We start from the raw sequence: 27,277 nt of genomic DNA, 5'->3' as shown, positions 1-27,277 counted from the left end.
ATTTGGTTGGTCCGGACAGAACCAAATCTGAACCAATAATAGACGTCTAAGTTGCACAAGTTTGGACATCAAAGTACAGCACAGTAGAGCTCAGTTGAGTTCAGTACAGCACAGCACATAACAGCAAAGTTGAGTAGAGTCGAGTTCAGTACAGTACAGTACAGTCAAGTACAGTCAAGTTTAGTTCAGTACAGTACAATAGAGTACATTATAGTTTACTCAGCTCTAGTGCATTCTGCTGTATACATTAATGACCTATACTCTACTTTTCTTTACTGTACTGTGCTGTACTGTGCTGTCCAAACTTGTGAACCCAGCTGTTGTTTGTGACTACTATGATTTCCCATTGTAGCCAATTCAATTGCAGAAATTCAAAGTTCAAAATTCAAAAGATTTTTGGGAAATTCCTTTACCAATTTTGAGTTTCACTACTTATAAATTCATAAACAAAATTGATATCAGTAAAAAACCCGATAACTAACTTTCATTATCCTCCATCGTCATAAGGGAGAGACATTTGAAAATATCTTAAAGATATATGGGGTTTTGGAATTACAAGGCACAAGGCAATGTTTCTTAACCTTACAGTAGGCAGACAAATGTCTCCAAAACTAAATATAAGTGTTGATATTAGTTCAACATTAATGTGTTTTGATGTATTTCTTATACCTTTTAAGACTTTTTTCTGGTAGACGTTATCTAAGAACTATTTTCCATCTGTTTGACAAGAAATCAAATCCTTTGCTTATTCCAAATGGTTGAAAAATGCTATGCTTTAATTAGGAAAAATAAATAGACTCTTAGCTTTAATTTCACACCAAATTTGACATGCTCTTGTGAACTTCACATGCTGGTGCTCATGGGTCCTTTTACATGGAAATGACCAGGGTGTTAGTGTGGGTCTTACTTTTTTCAAAATGCCAACTGACTTTTGGCAGACTGAGTACCTATCAGACAGGGATGCTAGGTGACCTTTCTCTCCCCTTCACAAACACACTGGCCTATTAGAGGGGCGTGACTCAGCATAATCTCTCGACAGACAGACAGACAGACAGACAGACAGGACAGGACAGGACACGCACACATGTACCAACCACAGGAGGATGGTGTCACCTTAATTGGGGAGGACGGAGCGGAATAAGTGGAATGGTATAAAAAACATCAAACATATGGTTTCCATGTATTTGATGCCATAATATTTGCTCTGTTCAAGACATAATTTTAAACCGTCCTCCCCTCAGCAGCCTCCCGTGGTGCACATGCACGCACGCACACACACACACACACACACACACACACACACACACACACACACACACACACACACACACACACACACACACACACACACACACACACACACACACACACACACGCGTGTCTCTGGCCATGCGTCAACTCTTGACACTGAGGAGCTGAGCAGGACATGATTCCAAAGAAACAGAGAGTTGAAGAAAAAAAGAGAGCAGGAATGAAAGAGGGATTCAAATGGAAATGTGAGTGTCAGCCTAACTCTGACAGGTGGAGCTGTTTGTACGCTAACTGACCGTCTAGCTGCCAGGCCAAGCAGACTGGTGGACATTTTTACAGATGTATTTCTCTATCTGTCTTTTCTTCCTTGAGCTGACAGCAGAGTACACAGACACACAACAGGACGAGACGTGATTGGGGTGGGGGAAAATATAAACGGCTCAATTTGACGGGTCAGTACTTCTTAGCCAATGCAATATAGTGAGAGTTGTCTCAGTGTGGTGCCATTTTGGTTCAATACGTTGGGTGAGTGAGTCCATGTCCATCCTTGTCCATGAGGCTGTCGTGTCTCTACTATGGTTAAATGATATCTCATGCTATTTTCAAATCGATTAGCTAACGTTTAATTGATTACGTGATTGAATTAAACCATGCAACAATTAAACCATTAATAACCTGGAGCACCACAGAAGCATTAGTTTATATGGAGCGTCTATCTCCCGAATCCATTCCAATCTGAAGATCTTTTATATCAATAGCAGTCAATCAGTCATTAATTATTATTTACCTAATATCAGTCTCATCTGAACGTCATAACATTCTTGGTTAATCATCCATACACAAATTGGCTCAATGATTTATTTACTAACTAATTAAACAATTACAGAATATACAATACATAATAACATTATACAGTACATAACATCCCTAGTGGACCAAACAAAAACAGTTTGGTTATAACACGATAGATTCAGAGAGGAAAAGGGGGATGTGGAGGAAGACAAAGGAACATGGGTCTCTATCGGACATGGAAAGCTATTCTCGCATAAATATGAATGCATATGCACTTTAACAATCGCTCGTTCGGATAAAGGAATGTAATCAGTATTTACGATTGAGCTGGTGATGTGAGGCTCTGGTTTGCCCAGTCGAGGTCGCCATTGTCCTTTGTAGATTCTGCCGGGTTGTCATGGAGTGAGATGTCTTCTGCGTCAGACAATGTTCTTACTAGATTTGCTACCATTCCAGCTGAAGTGTGTTAGGCTGTAATCTAGGACTCACTTCTTGAGTGGTCAATAGTTCAGAGTTCATACCATTTCCAACCAAAGTCTATTCATTTGGGCGTGGCTACTGACTTAGTTAAACTTTACATGGAGGCGAATTCTCTCATTTTAAAGGTTAATATCACATTACATCATTTCGCAAATAGTTTAATCTTTACTCATTCATTTTATACAAGAATTAGATGCGAGCCTCATAACTGAGGAATCTGAATAAACAGAGTTAGGGTAATGTGGCTGTATTGTCTTTCATGAGGTCACGAACATGAAACAAAATGGACCCGGTCGTAGCTGGCTTCTCCACCGACCGTTTACACATTCTCTAAAATAGGAATATTGTTCAATTCTCAAATTCAGGGACATAGAATTTGGCGTAAAACTCCCCCCCCCCCTCTCCTCCTAACAGGAGAGGGGGGATTGCTCACATCTCTGCTAGCCAATTCACTGAAACGGCTAGCATCATGACAAGGCCATATAACCTGTACATACTATTGTGTGTGTATTTACAAACGCTCTAATCAATTCCGCAAATGTATGCTAATCATATTCATAACGCCACAAAAGGCCAGTTAATGTTTGAACATCCAAACACTAATTATTGCCATCTGGATTATGAGAAACACATGCTGAATCAATAATAAGAAATAATAATGATTCTACAGTCAAGGTAAGACTGTAAGCCTAGTATAAGCACATCTCTGGCCTCCTCATGTGTATTGGTTACAGGGGCTGCTATTAACTACACAGGTGTGATCCTGTTAAAACAGGGGATTCATAAGGTCTTGGTATTGTGGAGAGAATAAGGAGAGGATAATCAGAACACAATATAGACCTGTCAGACTTTATCCCACCACCCTCTCCTCTCCTCTCGCCCCTACCCTTCTCCCCCTTCCTCCTCTGCCTCCTCTCCTCCTCCCCTCTTCATATCCGGACCACCTAGGTACCCCAGGGGTGTTCGCAGAAGAAAACCTTTATCTCCACTAGATAACATTTACATTTTACCTCAGATAGTCAGACAGCCCCCCCAATCCCCGTCCACCCCTCCCTTCCCTTCCCCTCCCCCCAAACATATACCCCTCCCTTCCCCTTCCCTATCCTCTGCCCAAACCCCCTTCCATTGCTTGCTCTGCCCCTACTATCCTTCTCTGCTCCACCTGCAGCATGCTAAAGGGCACACAGACCCCCTCCAAGGACCTGCTGCCAGGTGCGCCTCCATCGATACCCAAGCTGGCGACAGGCCATCCCACTACTGGGTCTCTCCCCTCTTTTCACTATTTCCCCTCTACCCCTCTCTCTTTGTGTCTGTGTGTTCAAGGGGTGTACTGGATGGATGCAGGGGGCAGAGAGGGCTGGGGTTTTGGGGGGAATCTTACAGATGTGAGGAGAGCAGACAGCCCCAATTTTCTCTTTGGCAAAACAGGCAATCAATAAAATGCTTTTATACAGTATCTCTCTCTCCCCTGCAATCTGTCCTCCTAGGATGCTTTGTGTAAGATTCCCTGCCTGAGGCATACTCCCTACACACACAGATTCACGCAGACATACAAACACACAGACACACGCGCACCCACACACTTATCCTCGACAGCCCTCGGCAAAACAAACCGAACCTCTTTGTCTTCACACCTGACTCCTGACTCTACCAACCTCCGTCTCGCTCTCTCCCTCTTTCTCTCTCTTTCTTTATCCCTCTCTTTCTCTCTCCCATCATCTCAGTAATTGTCTGCATTAACTCATTTCAGAGGATGAATGAATATGAATTCATCACATTAACACTCCACATCAATTCTGCCGACGGGGGGAATTATGGAGGACAGACAAGCTGATTAAGGGATTCATGAGACCTCACACAGCCATAAAATATTGATGCAGTCAGGCTCTGAGTCCCGTTCAGAAATATATCTATCAATCTATCTACCATTCTTATTAATCCCTAATCACTGAAATAAGCAGCTAGCAGAATAATTGAATAGCTATCTGACCCTGAGTTAAAGAGGCCCACAGACCTCATGCTGATTAGATCAAAACCCAAAGGTTACTGCTCAAGTACACAAGTACTCAAGTACACAGTAAACACAGTCAACTGGTCAGTCAACAATGATTCAGATTGCATCATTCAGATAGGTACTGCATGTGTTAAGCAGTATTGGTGTCTCTGAGGGGTCTTTGGCCTGGTTTGATAACTACCTCTCTCAAAGCCAGAACATCTGCTGTCTCAGCCACTGCCTAACAGCAAGTGAGTACCCCAAGGGTTGATCCTAGGCCCCCATAGTCTTCTCAATTTACATCAACAACATAGCTCAGGCAGTAGGAAGCACTCTCATCCATTTATATGCAGATGATACAGTCTTATACTCAGATGGTCCCTCTCTGGATTTTGTGTTAAACGCTCTACAACAAAGCTTTCTTAGTGTCCAACAAGCTTTCTCTGCCCTTAACCTTGTTCTGAACACCTGCAAAACAAAGGTCATGTGGTTTGGTAAGAAGAACGCCCCCTCCCCACTGGTGTGATTACTACCTCTGAGGGTTTAGAGCTCATAACAAGTACTTGGGAGTATTGCTTGACGCTACACTGTCCTTCTCTCAGCACATATCCAAGCTGCAGGCTAAGGTTAAATCTAGACTTGGTTTCCTCTATCGTAATCACTCTTCTTTTCCCCCAGCTGCCAAACTAACCCTGATTCGTATGACCATCCTACCCATGCTAGATTATGGAGACATAATTTATAGATCGGCAGGTAAGAGTGCTCTCGAGCGGCTAGATGTTCTTTACCATTCGGCCATTAGATTTGCCACCAAAGCTCCTTATTGGACACATCACTGCACTCTATATTCCTATGTAAACTAGTCACCTCTGTATACCTGTCACAAGACCCACTGGTTGACGCTTATTTATAAAACCCTCTTAGGCCTCACTCCCCCTATCTGAGATATCTACTGCAGCCCTCATCCTCCACATACAACACCCGTTCTGCCAGTCACATTCTGTTAAAGGTCCACAAAGCACACACATCCCTGGGTCACTCCTCTTTTCAGTTCGCTGCAGCTAGCTACTGGAACGAGCTGCAACAAACACTCAAACTGAACAGTTTTATCTCAATCTCTTCATTCAAAGACTCAATCATGGACACTCTTACTGACAGTTGTGGCTGCTTTGTGTGATGTATTGTTGTCCCTACCTTCTTGCCCTTTATGCTGTTGTCTGTGCCCAATAATGTTTGTACCATGTTTTGTGCTGCTACCATGTTGTGCTGCTGCCATGTTGTGTTGCTACCGTGTTGTTGTCTCTGGTCTCTCTTTATGTAGTGTTGTGGTGTCTCTCGTCTTGATGTGTGTTTTAGCCTATATTTTTTATTTTAATCACAGCCCCCGCAGGAGGTCTTTTGCCTTTTGGTAGGCCGTTGTCATGTCTTTACTATCATTAACTGAAGAATGGTAGTTTTTTATCAAAGATTCTCTGTAATTATTTATTACGCGATTAGACTGATTAATCATGTAACCGTGATTACCAGGAAGTCGGGGCACCAAGGAAAATTATTCAGATTACAAAGTTATCATTTCCTAAAATAACTTTTCAGATATTTTATCTGATCAATTAGTCTGCGAATTAATGAATTATTTACTTTAGTCTCGTAAATTGTTGGTTATCTGCACGAACCCAGTCTTCACTATGAGTCATCCATACATCAATTGTCTTAAATAATTTATTTATTTATTACTAACTAAGTAATTCACAGAAATGCATAAACAAACAAACAAGGTAAATGTGGTTACATGAAATGAGAATGTGCCCTAGTTGTCACGAATATTACCGAAGGTGACTCCCCTTCTTGTTCGGGTGGCGCTCGGCGGTCGTCGTCGCCGGTCTACTAGCTATCACCGATCCGTTGTGCTGTGATCCTTTGGTTTTGTCTGATTGGTATCACCTGTTTCTTGTTTGGTTGTTAGGGTAGGGTTATATATAGTTTGTTCAGCCCGCTTCTGTTTCGTGCGGGCTTGTTCGTCTGTTCTATGTTTGAGTGTATTTTGTTTGTATTTTGGGTTTTGCGCTGTCCGTTAATATTTCCGATCATTTGTTTTCCTACTTTTGTTCATGTTATTTTTCCGGGACATTAAAGCGTATTTTTTCCCACATCTTTTGCTCTCTGCGCCTGACTCCACACCTCCTCACTCATTTGCCGTAACGCTAGTGGGCTAAACCGGCATGGCGGCTTGTTAGACAAAAGGGGAAGTGGGGTTTTGACTAAGAAGTCACTACAGAGTGATAATTATAACAATTGAAATGCTAATCCCTTGCACATGAACGCTCACTCATTCGGGAATAATTGCAATCAATATATATATTTACGCTCAGTGTGTCGTCTTGATCAATGATGAAAAGTTAGTTTCTTTTGTAGAATTGTCCGTCTCTCTCCCTCTCTCTTTCGGTTGTGGTTAGAGTGGATAGTTCAGAGTGAAATTCGTTATAGAGTAGATGTTTCGGCGGTTGTCGTTCTTCGCGTTCAATGATACCGAATTCCTAGCTGCAGACTAGTAATTAACATCAAAGACTTGTTCTTATTCTGTCGGTATCAATAGTCTAAGAGTTTAACCACGTGGTATGGTTAAAAGATTCAGCAATGGTCTACAACCTTTGTCTCCCCTAATGGAGAAAAACATGGTCAGCAACGTTTAGCCATCTCGTAATTGAGGTAAGCTCGATCTGCTGATCGAAAACCCAAGTGGGGGTTTTATTCGGAAGGCAGAAAAGGGCTGTCCCAGGACTTTCTCCGGAACATGAAATTTGTTCGTACCTCAAGTTCTGTGAGGTGGAAGGAATTGCTTTGTTCTCTATGAAAATTTACTCTCTATACTGTGTGTCCATGAGGAGATCCTCAGGAATTTACGACATCTCTCTGACCACAGCAACCTAGTTAAAGGAGGAAAGAGGGAGGCAGGGAGAGGGGGATGGGGCTTGCTATACCCAAAGAGGCCAACGTCATGACACCTTCATTGTAAATACAAATTTGTTCTTAACTGACTTGCCTAGTTAAATAAAGGTTAAAAAATAATTCAAATTAATTAACTAAAAAGTGCTCAAAGTGGGACAATTTCCCATTGGTTCACAACTGAGAGGAGATGTTGTATATCAGTGACAGCATAGACATATTGTGCACGTACGTACACATGCACACAACACACAGCTGACTCACCAGGAATATCCTCTCCAGCTGATCCTGGATGTCCTTCATCCCAGGGAAAGCTGCCACTCCTTGGATCATCTCGATGAAGATGCATCCTACACCCCTGGGGAGACACAGACAGCATCCCCATTAGAGACAGAAAGACAGCATCCCCATTAGAGACAGACAGACAGCATTAGAGACATGACATTGGGGCGGCAGGGTAGCCTAGTGGTTAGATCGTTGGACTAGTAACCGGAAGGTTGCAAGTTCAAACCCCCGAGCTGACAAGGTACATATCTGTCATTCTGCCCCTGAACAGGCAGTTAACCCACTGTTCCTAGGCCGTCATTGAATATAAGAATTTGTTCTTAACTGACTTGCCTAGTTAAATAAATAAAAAATTTGAGACACACAGACAGCATCCCCATTAGAGACACACAGACAGCATCAACTGAGCTGGAGAGATCCAGAACTATCAGCAGTAAACATTTGAACCCCTCTATGAAGAATACTAGCCTCCACAACTACAATTCATCATGATTGAATCTATAGTGTACCCTGGCTTTGTCGAAGTGCACAGTATATTTTGAAATGGTTTACTCTTGGGGAATATTTAAATTTCCATCTAAATCTATGGTTGATGTCTTGATTTGCTAGAGAATTTAGCTCCAGTAAAGTATTTGTTCAGAAAACTAACTCTTCTCTCTCCACTGGCCATCCCATTATCCAACGATCTGTGGTGGTGATGGTTGGATAATGGGATGCCTAGTGGAGAGAGAAGGAGAGAGGGATGGAGAAGGAGGGAGGTGGCCAGTTCTGGAGAGTGGGGTGTGTGTGTGTTTAAACAGGTGTCAGAGCCCATTTGTCAGAGAGCTATTGTTTCCTGACAGATTCACTTTCTGGCCCAGTGCACACTGCTCCCTCTCTCCCACTCTCTTTCCCTCCATCTCTACATGACCGGCTGAGCGGTCCTGAGGTTGAGCGGTCCTGAGCAGCCACACAGCTAATGCAGAAAAATAAAGTGGGATAAATAGAAAGAAAGAAAGAAAGAAAGACAGAAAGACAGAAAGAAAGAAAGAAAGAAAGAAAGAAAGGAGAGAAAACCACCAGCACCAATTTCATTGACTCTCATTTTTGAAAACGTAATCTATACGTAAAGACCAGGAAGAGCGCTATACATTTTGAGAAGTCCAATGGATTGAAGTAGGTGCTGGATTGAACAATACATGTTCATCACCAAACTGTTCAGATTTTTCCTAGATCTTTATACAGAGACTGGTGTTTAATCAGATACAGGGAGAGGGATCAAACCTGCTACTAACAGTGTGAAAACAACAGGGTTTCAACCACATCCTCCACTCTTCTTGTCACACCTCTCTCTGTCTGTCTGGGCTGTCTGTCTGGGTCCACAGTGGTCTGTCAGCTTGACTGACAGGTGCCTGGTGAAATGGCAGGCTCACTGAGGCGATAACAGCCATATAAATAGACTAGAGGAAGAATCCCTGTTCTGTTCCACCCTATTCTTCCCTTTCCTCCTGTCTTCCAGATTCAGATCTGTTCCTTTAACGTGTCAGTGGTTTGACGGATATGGGACAGACTGTTACCCAAACCAGTGACCCAGCACTGAGCACACTGCGGTCGATGTGAGCGCTGCCTGTTCATGGAACACTGCTTTCTAAGTGACGGTATAGGTCTTTCTATGTTGAGTGGCTCCAGTCTCGGTGGAGTGGACAAGTGCCCTGAGGATTTGCCCACCTGCTCTACTGCCCACCTAACCCGCTGCCTCTCCCTCCACACTATGCTTTAATTACCCGCGCTGGGATGCAGCTGGGGTCCTTGGAAAGGGGCGTCCTCGAGGACTGCCTGTCCAGATCGATGTGGCCACGGATCATTTGACAGCCTGGACGGCAGCTCTGGAAGACCCCTGTCCATACTACTACGTACTAAAGCTATCTGTCTGTCGCCATAGGAAGGCCTCTGTCTGCCCATGTCCTCAGTAAATGTTCCTTTCTGTCCATACTGAGCCTCAGTCTCAGCCAGGCCAGGTCTCCCAGCTTCTCCTCAACACAAGATAGAGACATGGCCAGGTCTCTCCCTCACCTCCTTATGGAACACATCCACACAGTTGTCTGTGGCTCACTGTGGGGTTCACACCTAATCTGATCTAGAGGAGGAAGTATTCTCCCTGTTGTGGAGAGAGATGTGGCAAGAGGTAGGGGGTCAGGGGTTAAAGGTCAGTGGTACTACCCACCACATGTCCAGGCAGGTGGAGTAGTCTGTGGATCCCAGGAGGACATCAGGGGGGCGGTACCACAGGGTCACCACCTCATTGGAGTAGGTGTGGCTGGGGACTGACTTAGCCCGTGCCAGACCTGCAGGAGAGAACACACGCATACTGTAAGGAACAAATAGTGGGAACAGAAACATAATGTATATGTTACCTTTATCATTGAATGCCCTCCACGGAGGCTCCATAAGATGAGAGAAAAGCTGACTGGTGCAAAGCAGAGCAGGTCTTGCCTGAGGTGCTCTTTGACATGGAGCCTGGGTACCAACAGGACCAGAGCTATCAGAATACTAATCAGACATATTTAAAGCTACAATAGACCATCTCCATGCACAACATCTAACATCAAGGACACCGCCCCCTAAGCTGACGGTACAGTAGTGTGTGTGTGTGTGCTGGCACTGCAGAGCCAGCTAGTTTTAATGAGTCTGGTGGCATTTAGCTAGCTGTCCTCCCAGGGGGTGAGACTGGTTCATTAAAGCATTTAGCTTAAACAGCCAAGACTTCCTGCCCTTGGTGCCAGCCCCGTGTGTGTGTGTGTGTGTGTGTGTGTGTGTGTGTGTGTGTGTGTGTGTGTGTGCGTGCGTGCGTGCGTGTGTGTGTGTGTGTGTGTGTGCGCGCGCGCAGGGTGATGCAGGGCAGGGGGTAGTTAACATGTCCCTATGCCAGAATAGACCCAGAGGGAGGTTGAGCCAGGCTTTCTCACAGTCTAACACTGTAATTTACAGACTAATCTGACCTGTAAACAATAGGCTGTGTCACAGAGAGGAGAGACCAATATCCCAGACACACTGAGAGCCTATCATTTACACTGAGGGTGCTGTGAGGTGTGTGTGTGTGTGTGTGTAGGGGGGGCTGGGAGGTTAACGCAGGGCAGGAGCAGGGAGGAGAGATCTAATCATCATAAAAAGACCAGAATAATAGACTGATGGGGTAGTTACAGTATATGGGTTGTCTGGCTGTAGGTTCATCTGAATGATAGAGAGATGGAGAGAGAAAGGCAGGGAGGGAAGGTTGAGGGAGGAGAGGGAGGGATGGAGGGAGGAGAGGGAGGGGTGGAGGGATGGATGGTAGAGGGAGGAGAGAGATGGAGGGAGAAAGACAGGAAGGGAAGGTAGAGGGAGGAGAGGGATGGAGGGAAGGAAGGAAGGTAGAAGGAACGGGGTAGAGAGATGTAGGGAGAAAGACCTGGAGTGATAGGAAATAGTGGGAGTGTGTACTGTACTTGCACTCCAGGACCTAGATGATTGAATTCCCTCTCCTCTCCTCCTCCAGTGTAGTCACCACAGTAACAGCACGAAACAGGTGGATGGATTGCTCTTTCTATAGAATGGTGACTTCCCGGTGGCCCTGACATTCTACATCAGAGAACACCTGAGAGACCTACTGCAGCGAGAGGCTCCATTTCAAAAGGCCTGACCCCCAGGCTTCACACACATGCACCAACGCACACAACGACCTGCATACCTTCAAACACTGACACTCCTGGCATTGAGATGACAGTTTCACACTATACAACCGGTGTGGCTCCTGGCTGGCCTTCCATTCCAGGTCGTCCCGGAATGAAGGTCACACACCCACGCACATATATGTAGGAAAGTACACACACACACACACACAGGTAGCACTGGGTGTAAAGTTCGGTCGAGAATTATACATCACACTGTGTCCCCATGGCAACACCAGGGGTCAGAGAACAGAGGGCAGGAGAGGATGAGGAAGAGAAGAGGGGGTTGAAGAAGAATACAGCCAGAGAGGAGACTGGAATCGACTCCATATCCCCCCTGGGACAAACAACCCAAGCCTTCTTTTGAAGTTCACTCTGAAGTCAAATGACTTTCAGGTCTCTCTGTGTAGCCTCCTCCTCCTCATCTTCCTCGTCTTCCTCCTCCTCCTCGGCTGCTGTGTCTAAAGCTACGATAAATCCACGGGGAGAAAAAAACAAGATATACCAAACAAATGATGATTTGTTAAAATAAAAACCAGCATTTATCATTACAAAAAAACACTGAAAAACAATCTTGCAGATGCTGCACTACACAACTTGTTTCCGTCATGAATTGTGTAGCCAGAATAGAAAACAGGGTAAATTAAATAATGTGTCACTCCTCGCCTGCATCATCCCAGTCTAATATATGATGATGAATGTATGATTGTGTGATATGTAACAATACCCCCTGCTCACATCTCAAATATATTTATATATAACAAAACTAGGTATAAAATGGCTTTAAAATATGCTATAATGCTTTGGAAGTAATTTAGCATACTTGCACAGGATTCTGCAGGCAATAACGGATTGTGTGCGCTTGGCAGATCATTTTTGTCTGGTCTGATAGATTCTGGGAAATGTGTGACGTGTGTGTGCGTGCTGGTGCTTCTTCGTGATCTGGGATGAGGACATTGACATTTTTATTCCCATTTGCTTATCAAACACACACATAAACAAGCAAAACTAGTATTTAAGATCAGAATTTGTTTTATTTCCTTTGCTAAGAAAATCCAATTAGAGACAATTGGCTCACATGCCAAATTAATTCATCCATCCAGACATGGGCTTTATACTTCCTGTGATTCTCCCCACTTCTCCTCTCATATACAGTAGTATTACCTAAAGGTCTGTGGTGGATCACCTGCCTCTCTGTCTGTCTATCACAGCCTGTCTCTCTGTCTGTCTATCACAGCCTGTCTCTCTGTCTGTCTATCACAGCCTGTCTCTCTGTCTGTCTATCACAGCCTGTCTCTCTGTCTGTCTATCACAACATGTCTCTCTGTATGTCTATCACAGATTGTCTCCCTGTATGTCTAGGCATAGGCAGCAAACAGCACACATCCCAGTAAGGTCTTTCCCTGTATACAGTTGAAGTGGGAAGTTTACATACATGTAGGCTGGAGTCATTAAAACTTGTTTTTCAACCACTCAACACATTTCTTTTTAACACAGCATAGTTTTGGCAAGTCGGTTAGGACATACATCTACTTTGTGCAGGACACAAGTCATTTTCCCAACAATTGTTGACAGACAGATTATTTCACTTCACTACATTCACTGTATCACAATTCCAGAGGGTCAGAAGTTTACATACACTAAGTTGACGGTGCCTTTAAACAGCTTGGAAAATTCCAGAAAATTATGTCATGGCTTTAGAAGCTTATGATAGACTATATGACATCATTTGAGTCAATTGGAGGTGTACCTGTGGATGTAGTTCAAGGCCTACCTTCAAACTCAGTGCCTCTTTGCTTGACATCATGGGAAAATCAAAAGAAACCAGCCAAGACCTCAATTGTTTTTGTAGACCTCCACAAGTATAGCCATCACAAAGCCCTGGCCTCAATCATATAGAACATTTGTGGGCAAACTGAAAAAGCGTGTGCGAGCAAGGAGGCCTACAAACCTGACTCTGTCAGGAGGAATGGGCCAAAATTCACCAAATTATTGTGGGAAGCTTGTGAAAGGTTACCCGAAACGTTTGACCCAAGTTAAACAATTTAAAGGCAATGCTGCCAAATACTAATTGAGTGTATGTAAACTTCTGACCCACTGGGAATGTGATGAAAGAATAAAAAGCTGAAATAAATCATTCTCTCCACTATTATTCTGACATTTCACATTGTTAAAATAAAGTGGTGATCCTAACTGACCTAAGACAGGGAAATTTTACGAGGATTAAATGTCAGGAATTGTGAATAACTGAGTTTAAATGTATTTGGCTAAGGTGGATGTGTAACGGCGTTCTTCGTTTGTTGAATGAGAGTCGGACCGAAATGCAGCGTGGTGGTTACTCATGTCTTTTAATGAAGAAAAAATGGAACGATACATGAAATAACTAATAAATACAAAAACAACAAACGGAACGTGAAACCTATTACAGCCTATCTGGTGAACACTACACAGAGACAGGAACAATCACCCACGAAATACACAGTGAAACCCAGGCTACCTAAATACGGTTCCCTATCAGAGACAACAAGAATCACCTGACTCTGATTGAGAACCGCCTCAGGCAGCCAAACCTAAACTAAACACACCCCTAATCAACCACAATCCCAATGCCTACAAAAACCCCAATACGACAACACAGTAACATAAACCCATGTCACACCCTGGCCTGACCAACTAATTAACTAAAACACAAAATACTAAGACCAAGGCGTGACAGTATGTAAACTTCTGACTTCCAACTGTACAGTTGTGGCCAAAAGTTTTGAGAATGATACAAATATTCATTTTCACAAAGTTTGCTGCTTCAGTGTCATTATATATTTTTTTCAGATGTTACTATGGAATACTGAAGTATAATTACATGCATTTCATGTGTCAAAGACTTTAATTGAAAATTACATGAAGTTGATGTAAAGAGTCAATATTTGCAGTGTTGACCCTTCTTTTTCAAGACCTCTACAATACGCCCTGTCATGCTGTCAATTAACTTCTGGGCCACATCCTGACTGATGGCAGCTCATTCTTGCATAATCAATGCTTGGAGTTTGTCAGAATTTGTAGGTTTTTGTTCGTCCACCCGCCTCTTGAGGATTGACCACAAATTCTCAATGGGATTAAGGTGTGGGGAGTTTCCTGGCCATAGACCCAAAATATTGATGTTTTGTTCCCCGATCCACTTAGTTATCACTTTTGCCTTATGGCAAGGTGCTCCATCATGCTGGAAAAGGCATTGTTCGTCACCAAACTGTTCCTGGATGGTTGGGAGAAGTTGCTCTCGGAGGATGTGTTGTTACCATTCTTTTTATTCATGGCTGTGTTCTTAGGCAAAATTGTGAGTGAGCCCACTCCCTTGGCTGAGAAGCAACACCCCACATGAATGGTCTCAGGATGCTTTACTGTTGGCATGACACAGGACTGATGGTAGCGCTTACCTTGTCTTCTCCGGACAAGCTTTTTTCCGGATACCCCAAACAATCGGAAAGGGGATTCATCAGAGGAAATTACTGTACCCCAGTACAATCCCTATACCTATTGCAGAATATAAGTCTGTCCCTGATGTTTTTCCTGGAGAGAAGTGGCTTTTTTGCTGCCCTTCTTGACACCAGGTCATCCTCCAAAAGGAGGCAGATGCACTCACACCTGCCTGCTGCCATTCCTGAGCAAGCTCTGTACTGGTGGTGCCCTGATCCCGCAGCTGAATCAACTTTACGAGACGATCCTGGCGCTTGCTGGACTTTCTTGGGCGCCCTGAAGCCTTCTTCACAACAATTGAACCACTCTCCTTGGAGTTCTTGATAATCCGATAAATGGTTGATTTAGGTGCAATCTTACTGGCAGCTATATCCTTGCCTGTGAAGCCCTTTTGGTGCAAAGCAATGATGACGGCACATGTTTCCTTCCAGGTAACCATGGTTGACAGAGGAAGAACAATGATTCCAATGCACCACCCTCATTTTGAAGCTTCCAGTCAGTTATTCAAACTCAATCAGCATGACAGAGTGATCTCCAGCCTTGTCCTCGTCAACACTCACACCTGTGTTAACGAGAGAATCACTGACTTGATGTCAGCTGGTCCTTTTGTGGCAGGGCTGAAATGCAGTAGAAATGTTTTGGGGGGATTCAGTTCATTTGCATGGCAAAGAGGGACTTTGCAAATAATTTCAATTCATCTGATCACTCTTCATAACATTCTGGAGTATATGCAAATTGCCATCATACAAACTGAGGCAGCAGACTGTGAAAATTAATATTTGTTATTCTCAAAACTTTTGGCCATGACTGCATACATGCACAGACAGACAGAGACAGGAATCCTCCATGAGGATACCTCTGACGTTCCAACCAGATTCCTTCATCTCAAATCAAATCATCAAATCAAAATTTTTATTTGTCACATACACATGGTTAGCAGATGTTAATGCGAGTGTAGCGAAATGCTTGTGCTTCTAGTTCCGACAATGCAGTAATAACCAACAAGTAATCTAACTAACAATTCCTAATCTACTGTCTTATACACAGTGTAAGGGGATAAAGAATATGTACATAAGGATATATGAGTGAGTGATGGTACAGAGCAGCATAGGCAAGATACAGTAGATGGTATCGAGTACAGTATATACATGTGAGATGAATATGTAAACAAAGTGGCATAGTTAAAGTGGCTAGTGATACATGTATTACATAAGGATGCAGTCGATGATATAGAGTACAGTATATAGGTATGCATATGAGATGAATAATGTAGGGTAAGTAACATTATATAAGGTAGCATTGTTTAAAGTGGCTAGTGATATATTTACAACATTTCCCATCAATTCCCATTATTAAAGTGGCTGGAGTTGAGTCAGTGTCAATGTGTAGGCAGCAGCCACTCAAAGTTAGTGGTGGCTGTTTAACAGTCTGATGGCCTTGAGATAGAAGCTGTTTTTCAGTCTCTCGGTCCCAGCTTTGATGCACCTGTACTGACCTCGCCTTCTGGATGATAGCGGGGTGAACAGGCAGTGGCTCGGGTGGTAGATGTCCTTGATGATCTTTATGGCCTTCCTGTAACATCAGGTGGTGTAGGTGTCCTGGAGGGCAGGTAGTTTGCCCCCGATGATGCGTTGTGCAGACCTCACTACCCTCTGGAGAGCCTTACGGTTGAGGGCGGAGCAGTTGCCGTACCAGGCGGTGATACAGCCCGCCAGGATGCTCTCGATTGTGCCTCTGTAGAAGTTTGTGAGTGCTTTTGGTGACAAGCCGAATTTCTTCAGCCTCCTGAGGTTGAAGAGGCGCTGCTGCGCCTTCTTCACGATGCTGTCTGTGTGAGTGGACCAATTCAGTTTGTCTGTGATGTGTATGCCGAGGAACTTAAAACTTGCTACTCTCTCCACTACTGTTCCATCGATGTGGATAGGGGGGTGTTCCCTCTGCTGTTTCCTGAAGTCCACAATCATCTCCTTAGTTTTGTTGATGTTGAGTGCGAGGTTATTTTCCTGACACCACACTCCGAGGGCCCTCACATCCTCCCTGTAGGCCGTCTCGTCGTTGTTGGTAATCAAGCCTACCACTGTTGTGTCGTCCGCAAACTTGATGATTGAGTTGGAGGCGTGCGTGGCCACGCAGTCGTGGGTGAACAGGGAGTACAGGAGAGGGCTCAGAACGCACCCTTGTGGGGCCCCAGTGTTGAGGATCAGCGGGGAGGAGATGTTGTTACCTACCCTCACCACCTGGGGGCGGCCCGTCAGGAAGTCCAGTACCCAGTTGCACAGGGCGGGGTCGAGACCCAGGGTCTCGAGCTTGATGACGAGCTTGGAGGGTACTATGGTGTTGAATGCCGAGCTGTAGTCGATGAACAGCATTCTCACATAGGTATTCCTCTTGTCCAGATGGGTTAGGGCAGTGTGCAGTGTGGTTGAGATTGCATCGTCTGTGGACCTATTTGAGCGGTAAGCAAATTGGAGTGGGTCTAGGGAGTCAGGTAGGGTGGAGGTGATATGGTCCTTGACTAGTCTCTCAAAGCACTTCATGATGACGGAAGTGAGTGCTACGGGGCGGTAGTCGCTTAGCTCAGTTACCTTAGCTTTCTTGGGAACAGGAACGATGGTGGCCCTCTTGAAGCATGTGGGAACAGCAGACTGGTATAGGGATTGATTGAATATGTCCGTAAACACACCAGCCAGCTGGTCTGCGCATGCTCTGAGGGCGCGGCTGGGGATGCCGTCTGGGCCTGCAGCCTTGCGAGGGTTAACACGTTTAAATGTTTTACTCACCTCGGCTGCAGTGAAGGAGAGACCGCATTTTTCCGTTGCAGGCAGTGTCAGTGGCACTGTGTTGTCCTCAAAGCGGGCAAAAAAGTTATTTAGTCTGCCTGGGAGCAAGACATCCTGGTCCGTGAGTGGGCTGGATTTCTTCCTGTAGTCCGTGATTGACTGTAGACCCTGCCACATGCCTCTTGTGTCTGAGCCGTTGAATTGGGATTCTACTTTGTCTCTGTACTGACGCTTAGCTTGTTTGATAGCCTTACGGAGGGAATAGCTGCATTGTTTGTATTCAGTCATGTTGCCAGACACCTTGCCCTGATTGAAAGCAGTGGTTCGTGCTTTCAGTTTCACACGAATGCTGCCATCAATCCAAGGTTTCTGGTTAGGGAATGTTTTAATCGTTGCTATGGGAACGACATCTTCAACGCACGTTCTAATGAACTCGCACACCGAATCAGCGTATTCGTCAATGTTGTTATTTGACGCAATACGAAACATGTCCCAGTCCACGTGATGGAAGCAGTCTTGGAGTGTGGAGTCAGCTTGGTCGGACCAGCGTTGGACAGACCTCAGCGTGGGAGCTTCTTTTTTAGCTTTTGTCTGTAGGCAGGTATCAGCAAAATGGAGTTGTGGTCAGCTTTTCCGAATGTGGGGCGGGGCAGGGCCTTATATGCGTCGCGGAAGTTAGAGTAACAGTGATCCAAGGTTTTTCCGCCCCTGGTTGCGCAATCGATATGCTGATAAAATTTAGGGAGTCTTGTTTTCAGATTAGCCTTGTTAAAATCCCCAACAACGATGAATGCAGCCACCGGATAAATGGTTTCCAGTTTGCAAAGAGTTAAAAAAAGTTCGTTCAGAGCCATGATGTGTCTGCTTGGGGGGGGATATATACGGCTGTGATTATAATCGAAGAGAATTCTCTTGGTAGGTAATGCGGTCTATATTTGATTGTGAGGGATTCTAAATCAGGTGAACAGAAGGATTTGAGTTCCTGTATGTTTCTTTCATCGCACCATGCCTCGTTAGCCATAAGGCATACACCCCCACCCCTCTTCTTACCAGAAAGGTGTTTCTGTCGGCGCGATGCGTGGAGAAACCCGTTGGCTGCACCGCATCGGATAGCGTCTCTCCAGTGAGCCATGTTTCCGTGAAGCACAGAACGTTACAGTCTCTGATGTCCCTCTGGAATGCTACCCTTGCTCGGATTTCATCAACCTTGTTGTCAAGAGACTGGACATTGGCAAGAAGAATGCTAGGAAGTGGGCACGATGTGCCCGTCTCCGTAGTCTAACCAGAAGACCGCTACGTTTCCCTCTTTTTCGGAGTCGTTTTTTGGGGTCGCTGCATGCGATCCATTCCGTTGTCCTGTTTGTAAGGCAGAACACAGGATCTGCGTCGCGAAAAACATATTCTTGGTCGTACTGATGGTGAGTTGACGCTGATCTTATATACAGTAGTTCTTCTCGGCTGTATGTAATGAAACCTAAGATGACCTGAGGTACTAATGTAAGAAATAACACATAAAAAAAACAAAAAACTGCATAGTTTCCTAGGAACGCGAAGCGAGGCGGCCATCTCTGTCGGCGCCGGAAGTAGGTCTCATTGTCACATTGTTGCACTCTCCACAGATCATTATCCTAACCAGCTGTCTTCAAACTATATCACACACACACACACACACACTACCTGACAAGGGAGGGAGGGAGATTATACAGTGTCTTCAATGTGGATACAGTATAGAACAAGTGACATCCTCACTGCAATGTACTGTAATCTATTGGTTGATTGTTAAACCAATGGCTGGTTACATGTAGGTATTTGGATAGGTATTTGCAAGATGATTGTAATTTGCAGCATTGTTTTCAGGGTACCTATGGGGAATTTGTTGGTTCTGTTTCACTACAAGCTCAGCATAGAACATGTTGATAGTCTTATAATACCTCCCACAGTAGCCTGCGTCTGTTTCAAGGTGAGGCCTCCATACAGCCAGACATAATAAAGTGTAATTGTGGAGGAAATGGTCTTTGTGAGGCTCCTACACACAGCAGGGCAGAGAACAAAGACAATCAGAGAGAGAGACAGGAGAGAGAGACTTTCCATTTCTGCTGCCATACAATGGATACAATTAGCAGAGATGGAGTTGGCTGAGGGCCCATTGACTGGAGCAGGATTAGAGAGGAGAGACACCGCTCTGAGGAGAGAGAAGGGAGGACTCTCATAGTACACACTGAGATATCCACATCTGAATGACTGGGAATGATCCACGCCACACGAGAGACACCCCGTTGAGAGATTGTAGACACACACACACTTATGTACGGGAGCACACACATACAGATGAAACACACACACACACATTTGCAATTCAGTCTCACACAAAGAAACAATGTCTTAGTTACGACTCTCTTCTTCGATGATAGTCAAGCATGAAAACGCAACTGTCTATTGTAGGCTATAAACCAATACACACACTAAACAGTAACACACACTTGCACGTGCAGAGAATTAAGTGTCCTGGAAGTACAGTGTGTGTGTGTGTGTGTGTGTGTGTGTGTGTGTGTGTGTGTGTGTGTGTGTGTGTGTGTGTGTGTGTGTGTGCGTGCAAGAGAGGCAAAAATATAGCCATATGCTCCAAGACTCCATCACCATTATGACAACAGCAGCTGTCATATAACAGAATCTGTCTCTCTCATTCGCACTGTGTGTGTGTGTGTGTAGATAGGTGATTACGGTCACCTTGGCACCATCGTAAAAACACACACACAAACACACACTACTTCAGTTTGTTCTATCCTTCAGTCTAACCATCTAAGCTTTTCATAACCCTCACTTGTTTGCCTTTGTTTGTGCTACTCATTAGGACAGAGAAACACACAAAGAGCTGAGGATGATTCTGGATCAAGTCCAGAAACAAATCAACCAGCAGGAACACAGAACCCATGCCACTGAGGCTGACAGGAAGTCAGCCTTTTCCTCCCCTCTCTCCCCTCTCCTTGATGCTCTCCAAGCCCCTCATTCCTCCCCCTTATCCCCATTTCCCACTACCTTCTCTCCCCTCCCTTCTATCCCCCTTCCTATTCCCCAGTACCCTCGTCCTCTCCTTTCAGAACACATATGTCACTGAGATCCCCTAGGCTACGGCTGACCGTGTCTATGTGTGTGTGAATCCACAGCAGTAATTCCATGGGATTTCCATTCTTTCTCATTTAGCATGTTGTCCATTATTTTCTCATTGCCTTCCAGTGATATATCTACTCTATAATGAGGGGGGGTTTACATTATTGATGAAGGTGTCTCCCCTGCCTGGGTGGCTAGAGGGATGGATGGAGGGGTGGATGGAAGGGTGAATGGAGGGATTTGGCGATAGAGGGATGGATGGAAGGGTGAATGGAGGGATTTGGAGATAGAGGGATGATTTCCTGTGAGGCAGTCTTTGTCTGGTCTGTGGTGCCAGTCTGAGCCGATCCCCTCTGGAAACCAGTCAAACCGCATGGGTAGTATTTACAGAGCTGGGCACCATGAAAGGAGACTGGCCATATGGTGCTACCGCTTCGGGAGAGGTCTAACACACACACACACACACACACACACACGAGAGACAGAGAGAGCGAGAGCAAGCAAAACAGAGAGAGAGAGAGAGAGAGAGAGAGAGAGAGAGAGAGAGAGAGAGAGAGAGAGAGAGAGAGAGAGAGAGAGAGAGAGAGAGAGAGAGAGAGAGAGAGAGAGAGAGAAGAGAGAAAGAAAGAAAGAAAGAAAGAAAGAAAGAAAGAAAGAAAGAAAGAAAGAAAGAAAGAGAGAGAGAGAGAGAGAAAGTGTAAGAGAGAGAGAAAGAAAGAAAGAGAGTGTAAGAGAGAGAGAAGAGAGCGAGAAGAGAGAGCAAGAGAGAGAGACAGAGAGAGAGAGACGGAGGGACAGAGACATAAAGAGACAGAGACAGAGAGAAGCACAGAAATACAAAAGAGTGCTAGTCAGACAAAGCAAAGCCACCTACCGAAGTCGGCCAGTTTGAGTTCTCCAGTGTCAGAGATGAGCAGGTTCTGAGGCTTGAGGTCGCGGTGCAGGATATACCTCTGGTGGATGTAGGACAGACCTCTCAGCAACTGGTACAGGAACAACTGTTGGACAGAGAGGAGATCCACCGATAATCATTCATCATTAGATGTAATATCTATGAATGATTCAATCATTCAATTCATGAGTTCATTAGATTCATGAGAGATATAATTAGAGTAGGCTAATCATGAATCATTCAAACAACGTATATCATGTGTCTCCAATGGATTTCCAAGTCATCCACTATGTTGTCTCAATACCAATATTTCCTTCTAATGTTTTTATTTTGTATCCTGCTATTTGTCCATCTAGTATCTACATCTCTCTTCTTCTCCATCTCTCTGGCTGATTCATAGCATTGTTTGGACTCATATGTAACAGAGAAAGGCTTTCCTGCCCAAAGACGAGTCATAACAGCTATCCATCAGTAGGAGGTGTTAATGTCTTCATTCAGCCTCAACACAACACCAGCCCTGGTATATTAACTTCCACAACTCATTTACACCACATCATTAACTTTATAACGCGTGCACGCACACACACTCGCACACACCCTCACTCCACTCCCCAACGTCAATACTAGCCAATCAACCCAGAACTCCCCTCCCATCTTTTCCTCAGCTTGGACTATTGACCAGTGATCAAATAGATGCCCTCACAATGACCATCTGATCTCACAAATCAATAACAAATAGTGACTGGTTCATTCGAAGGCTTGAGAGGAGATCAATAAATAAACTATATAAATTAAATACATTTTTAAAAAAACGTCTGTTCTATTTATGAATATGTCATAAAAATATAAAGTAAAGTGGTTTTCAGTTACATTCATATTCTAACAATGGGAAATAGGTGAGAAAATAAGAATCAACACAAAATAAACTGTCAATAAATGTCCTCATATTTACTATTTCTTCTCTGACAGCACCTGAAAACAGCATCAATGTCTATGGCTCTTTCAGATCCTGTGGTTTTGTTCACTTTGCATCAATCAACCAATAATGAATTCTGAATCTGTGCAATTGCTGATCCTCCATTCCAACATTCCAATCTTTCATTGCAATTTCTCTCTTCCCAGCAGCACTAGCAGGGTCTCAGCCAATTAGGCAGAGCGAAAACCATGGAGTCCAATCAGGGATCAGTCCTGTCTGGCATCTGGAGTCACCAGGTCAACAGTTTAGCATTCCTCAACTCGGCAGGCGGGCGATATGCGAAACAACGCACAACGTTGGAAATTAGCATGAGAAATGTGTGTTTACTCATGTATATCAAAACACACTCGTCAAAAGGCCCTGCCTCATTAAGTGGGCTTGGCAATCAAAAGGTTACTCATTTATTCACTCCCTTCTCTCTGCAAACGAAACATCAAAACGCTGCTTAAAAATAACTCTTATTGTCGACAACAGGAAAACTGAGAATTCTGTCAAATTAGCATATTATATGGTAGAAAGTAAAGTACAAGGGCAAAGATAGGCTTGGCAACAAAAACAGCTTACTGACAAACAGTTTTTGATTACATTTCACGTGAACTTCCAATGATGTTTGATTGGAGTTTAGCTGAGAGCTGGGCTGAGATGAGTGCTTTTGCATGCTTTTCAACTTCATAGCGTATGTCTTTACATGTATGTAAAAGGTTGAAATCTCTATTCCATGTGTAGCCCTAGACTGTAGTCACACTCACCAGCCCAACACGGTCACTATACGAGCAGGACATTTGGCCACGTGACAGACATGACATCTGCTAGATGACTGGTCTCCCCATCTGGCTTAAAATGCTAAATGCATCACTAGAGTTATTGAGAGAGAGAGTTATTGAGAGAGTGTAACGACGTTCTTCGTTTGTCGAAAGAGAGTCGGACCGAAATGCAGCGTGTTGGTTACTCATGTTTTTAATGGAACAAATGACGATACACAAAATAACTTATAAATACAAAAACAACAAACGGAACGTGAAAAAACCTATACAGCCTGTCCGGTGAACACTAACACAGGAACATCAAGACACCCAGGACAATCACCCACGACAAACTCAAAGAATATGGCTGCCTAAATATGGTTCCCAATCAGAGACAACGATAAGCACCTGCCTCTGATTGAGAACCACTCCAGACAGCCATAGACTTTGCTAGATAACCCCACTAGCTACAATCCCAAATACATACACACCAAAACCCCAAGACAAAAACACACCACAATACAAAAACTCCATGCCACACCATGGCCTGAACCAATACATGAAGAAAAACACAAAATACTTAGACCAGGGCGTGACAGAACCCCCCCCCCCCTAAGGTGCGGACTCCCGAACGCACCTCAAAACAATAGGGAGGGTCCGGGTGGGCGTCTGTCCATGGTGGCGGCTCCGGCGCGGGACGTGGAACCCACTCAGTCAATGTCTTAGTCCCCTCTCCTCGCGTCCCTGGATAGACCACCCTCGCCGCCGACCATGGCCTAGTAGTCCTCACCCAGAACCCCACTGGACTGAGGAGCAGATCGGGACTGAAGGACAGCTCGGGACTGAGAGAAAGCTCGGGAGTGAGAGAAAGCTCAGGCAGGTTGATGGATCTACCAGATCCTGGCTTGCTGGCGGTTCCGGCAGATCCTGGCTGACTGGCGGATCTGGAAGAGTCTGGCTGACTGGCAGACCTGGAAGAGTCTGGCTGACTGGCAGACCTGGAAGAGTCTGGCTGACTGGCAGACCTGGAAGAGTCTGGCTGACTGGCAGACCTGGAAGAGTCTGGCTGACTGGCAGACCTGGAAGAGTCTGGCTGACTGGCAGACCTGGAAGAGTCTGGCTGACTGGCAGATCTGGAAGAGTCTGGCTGACTGGCAGATCTGGAAGAGTCTGGCTGACTGGCAGATCCTGGCAGACTGACGGCTCTGGCTGCTCCATGCTGACTGACGGCTCTGGCTGCTCCATGCTGACTGGCGGCTCTGGCTGCTCCATGCTGACTGGCGGCTCTGGCTGCTCCATGCTGACTGGCGGCTCTGGCTGCTCCATGCTGACTGGCGGCTCTGGCTGCTCCATGCTGACTGGCGGCTCTGGCTGCTCCATGCTGACTGGCGGCTCTGGCTGCTCCATGCTGACTGGCGGCTCTGGCTGCTCCATGCTGACTGGCAGCTCTGGCGGTTTCTTGCAGACTGACAGCTCTGACTGTTCCATGCAGACTGGCAACTCCATGCAGACTGGCAGCTCTGGCTGCTCCATGCAGACTGGCAGCTCCTTGCAGACTGGCAGCTCCTTGCAGACTGGCAGCTCCTTGCAGACTGGCAGCTCTAGCTGCACCATGCAGACTGGCAGCTCCTTGCAGACTGGCAGCTCCTTGCAGACTGGCAGCTCTGCCTGCTCCATGCAAACATGCAGCTCCATGCAAACTGGCAGCTCTGGCTGCTCCATGCAGACTGGCAGCTCTGGCTGCTCCATGCAAACTGGCAGCTCTGGCTGCTCCAAACAGGCAGGAGGCTCCGGCAGCGCTGGAGAGGAGAAAGGCTCCGACAGGGCAGGAGAGGCGAGGCGCACTGTAGGCCTGATGTGTGGTGCTGGCACTGGTGGTATTGGGCCGAGGACACTGCACAGGAAGCCTGGTGCGGGGAGCTGCTACCGGAGGGCTGGGGTGTGGAGGTGGTACTGGATAGACCGGACCGTGCAGGCGCACTGGAGCTCTTGAGCACAGAGCCTGCCCAACCTTACCTGGTTGAATACTCTCGGTTGCCCTGCCAGTGCTGCGAGGTGGAATAGCCCGCACTGGGCTCTGTAGGCGAACCGGAGACACCGAGCACAAGGCTGGTCCCATGTAAGCCGGCCCAAGGAGACGCACTGGGGACCAGATGCGTAGAGCCGGCTTCATGGCATTTGGCTCGACGCTCAATCTAGCCCGGCCGATACGCGGAGCTGAAATATACCGCACCGGGCTATGCACCCGCACTGGGGACACCGTGCGCACCACTGCATAACACGGTGCCTGCCCGGTCTCTCTAGCCCCCCGGTAAGCACAGGGTGTTTGCGCAGGTCTCCTACCTGGCGTAGCCATACTCCCTGATAGCCCTCCCAAATAAATTTTTGGGGCTGATTCCCGGGCTTCCATCCACGTCGCCGTGCTGCCTCCTCATACCAGCGCCTCTCCGCTTTAGCCGCCTCTAGTTCCTCCTTGGGGCGGCGATATTCACCAGGCTGAGCCCAGGGTCCTTTTCCGTCCAGTTCTTCCTCCCATGTCCAATTCTCCAAGTGGTGTAGCCTCTCCCACTGAAGCTGCTTCTGTTGCCTCTCCTGTGGCTCCTGTTTCATCTTCTCCTGCTGCACCTTTGGGCGGCTACACTCCCCTGGTTTAGCCCAGGGTCCTCTCCCGTCAAAGATTTCCTCCCATATCCAGAAATCCTTAATACGCAGCTCCTCTTTGGGCTGCTCCTGCCTGTTGACACGCTGCTTGGTCCGTTTACGGTGGTTGATTCTGTAACGACGTTCTTCGCTTGTCGAAAGAGAGTCGGACCGAAATGCAGCGTGTTGGTTACTCATGTTTTTAATGGAACAAATGACGATACACAAAATAACTTATAAATGCAAAAACAACAAACGGAACGTGAAAAAACCTATACAGCCTGTCTGGTGAACACTAACACAGCGACAGGAACATCAAGACACCCAGGACAATCACCCACGACAAACTCAAAGAATATGGCTGCCTAAATATGGTTCCCAATCAGAGACAACGATAAGCACCTGCCACTGATTGAGAACCACTCCAGACAGCCATAGACTTTGCTAGATAACCCCACTAGCTACAATCCCAAATACATACACACCAAAACCCCAAGACAAAACACACCACAATACAAAAACTCCATGCCACACCCTGGCCTGACCCAATACATGAAGAAAAACACAAAATACTTAGACCAGGGCGTGACAGAGAGAGAGTTATTGAGAGAGAGAGTTATTGAGATAGATAGAGAGAGAGAGAGAGAGAGAGAGAGAGAGAGAGAGAGAGAGAAGAAGAGGACGTTAGTCTGAGTGAGAAAGAGAGTGTAAAGAAGAGAAATATAGAGAGAATGAGAGGTGGTGAGACAGAGACAGAGAGAACCAGACAGAGAGAGGGAGAACCAGACAGACAGAACCAGACAGAGAGAGGGAGAACCAGACATAGACAGAGAGAACCAGACATAGACAGAGAGAACCAGACAGAGAGAGGGAGAACCAGACAGAGAGAGGGAGAACCAGACAGAGAGAGGGAGAACCAGACAGAGAGAACCAGACAGAGAGAGGGAGAACCAGACAGATAGAACCAGACAGAGAGAGGGAGAACCAGACAGAGAGAACCAGACAGAGAGAGGGAGAACCAGACAGAGAGAACCAGACAGAGAGAGGGAGAACCAGCCAGAGAGAACCAGACAGAGAGAGGGAGAACCAGACAGAGAGAACCAGACAGAGAGAGGGAGAACCAGACATAGACAGAGAGAACCAGACATAGACAGAGAGAACCAGACAGAGAGAGGGAGAACCAGACAGAGAGGGGGAGAACCAGACAGAGAGAACCAGACAGAGATAACCAGACAGG

General features: G+C 45.7%; 1 protein-coding gene across 2 annotated transcripts in view; it reads right to left on the bottom strand.

Moving 5' to 3' along the window:
* Positions 1-27,277, bottom strand: part of LOC135522064 (cyclin-dependent kinase 14-like) — a 222,440-nt gene that overhangs the window by 112,210 nt on the left and 82,953 nt on the right. For both annotated transcript variants that reach the window (XM_064947981.1, XM_064947982.1), the window contains 3 exons: positions 21,664-21,787; positions 9,948-10,068; positions 7,724-7,817 (listed from right to left, as the gene is read on the bottom strand). In XM_064947981.1, the coding sequence (XP_064804053.1) occupies positions 7,724-7,817; positions 9,948-10,068; positions 21,664-21,787 (339 nt within the window). The remainder of the gene's footprint in view (positions 1-7,723; positions 7,818-9,947; positions 10,069-21,663; positions 21,788-27,277) is intronic.

The sequence above is a fragment of the Oncorhynchus masou genome, chromosome 30 (genome assembly GCF_036934945.1).
Source record: "Oncorhynchus masou masou isolate Uvic2021 chromosome 30, UVic_Omas_1.1, whole genome shotgun sequence".
Taxonomy (NCBI): Eukaryota; Metazoa; Chordata; class Actinopteri; order Salmoniformes; family Salmonidae; genus Oncorhynchus; species Oncorhynchus masou.
This window is presented reverse-complemented; position numbering and strand designations above follow the sequence as displayed.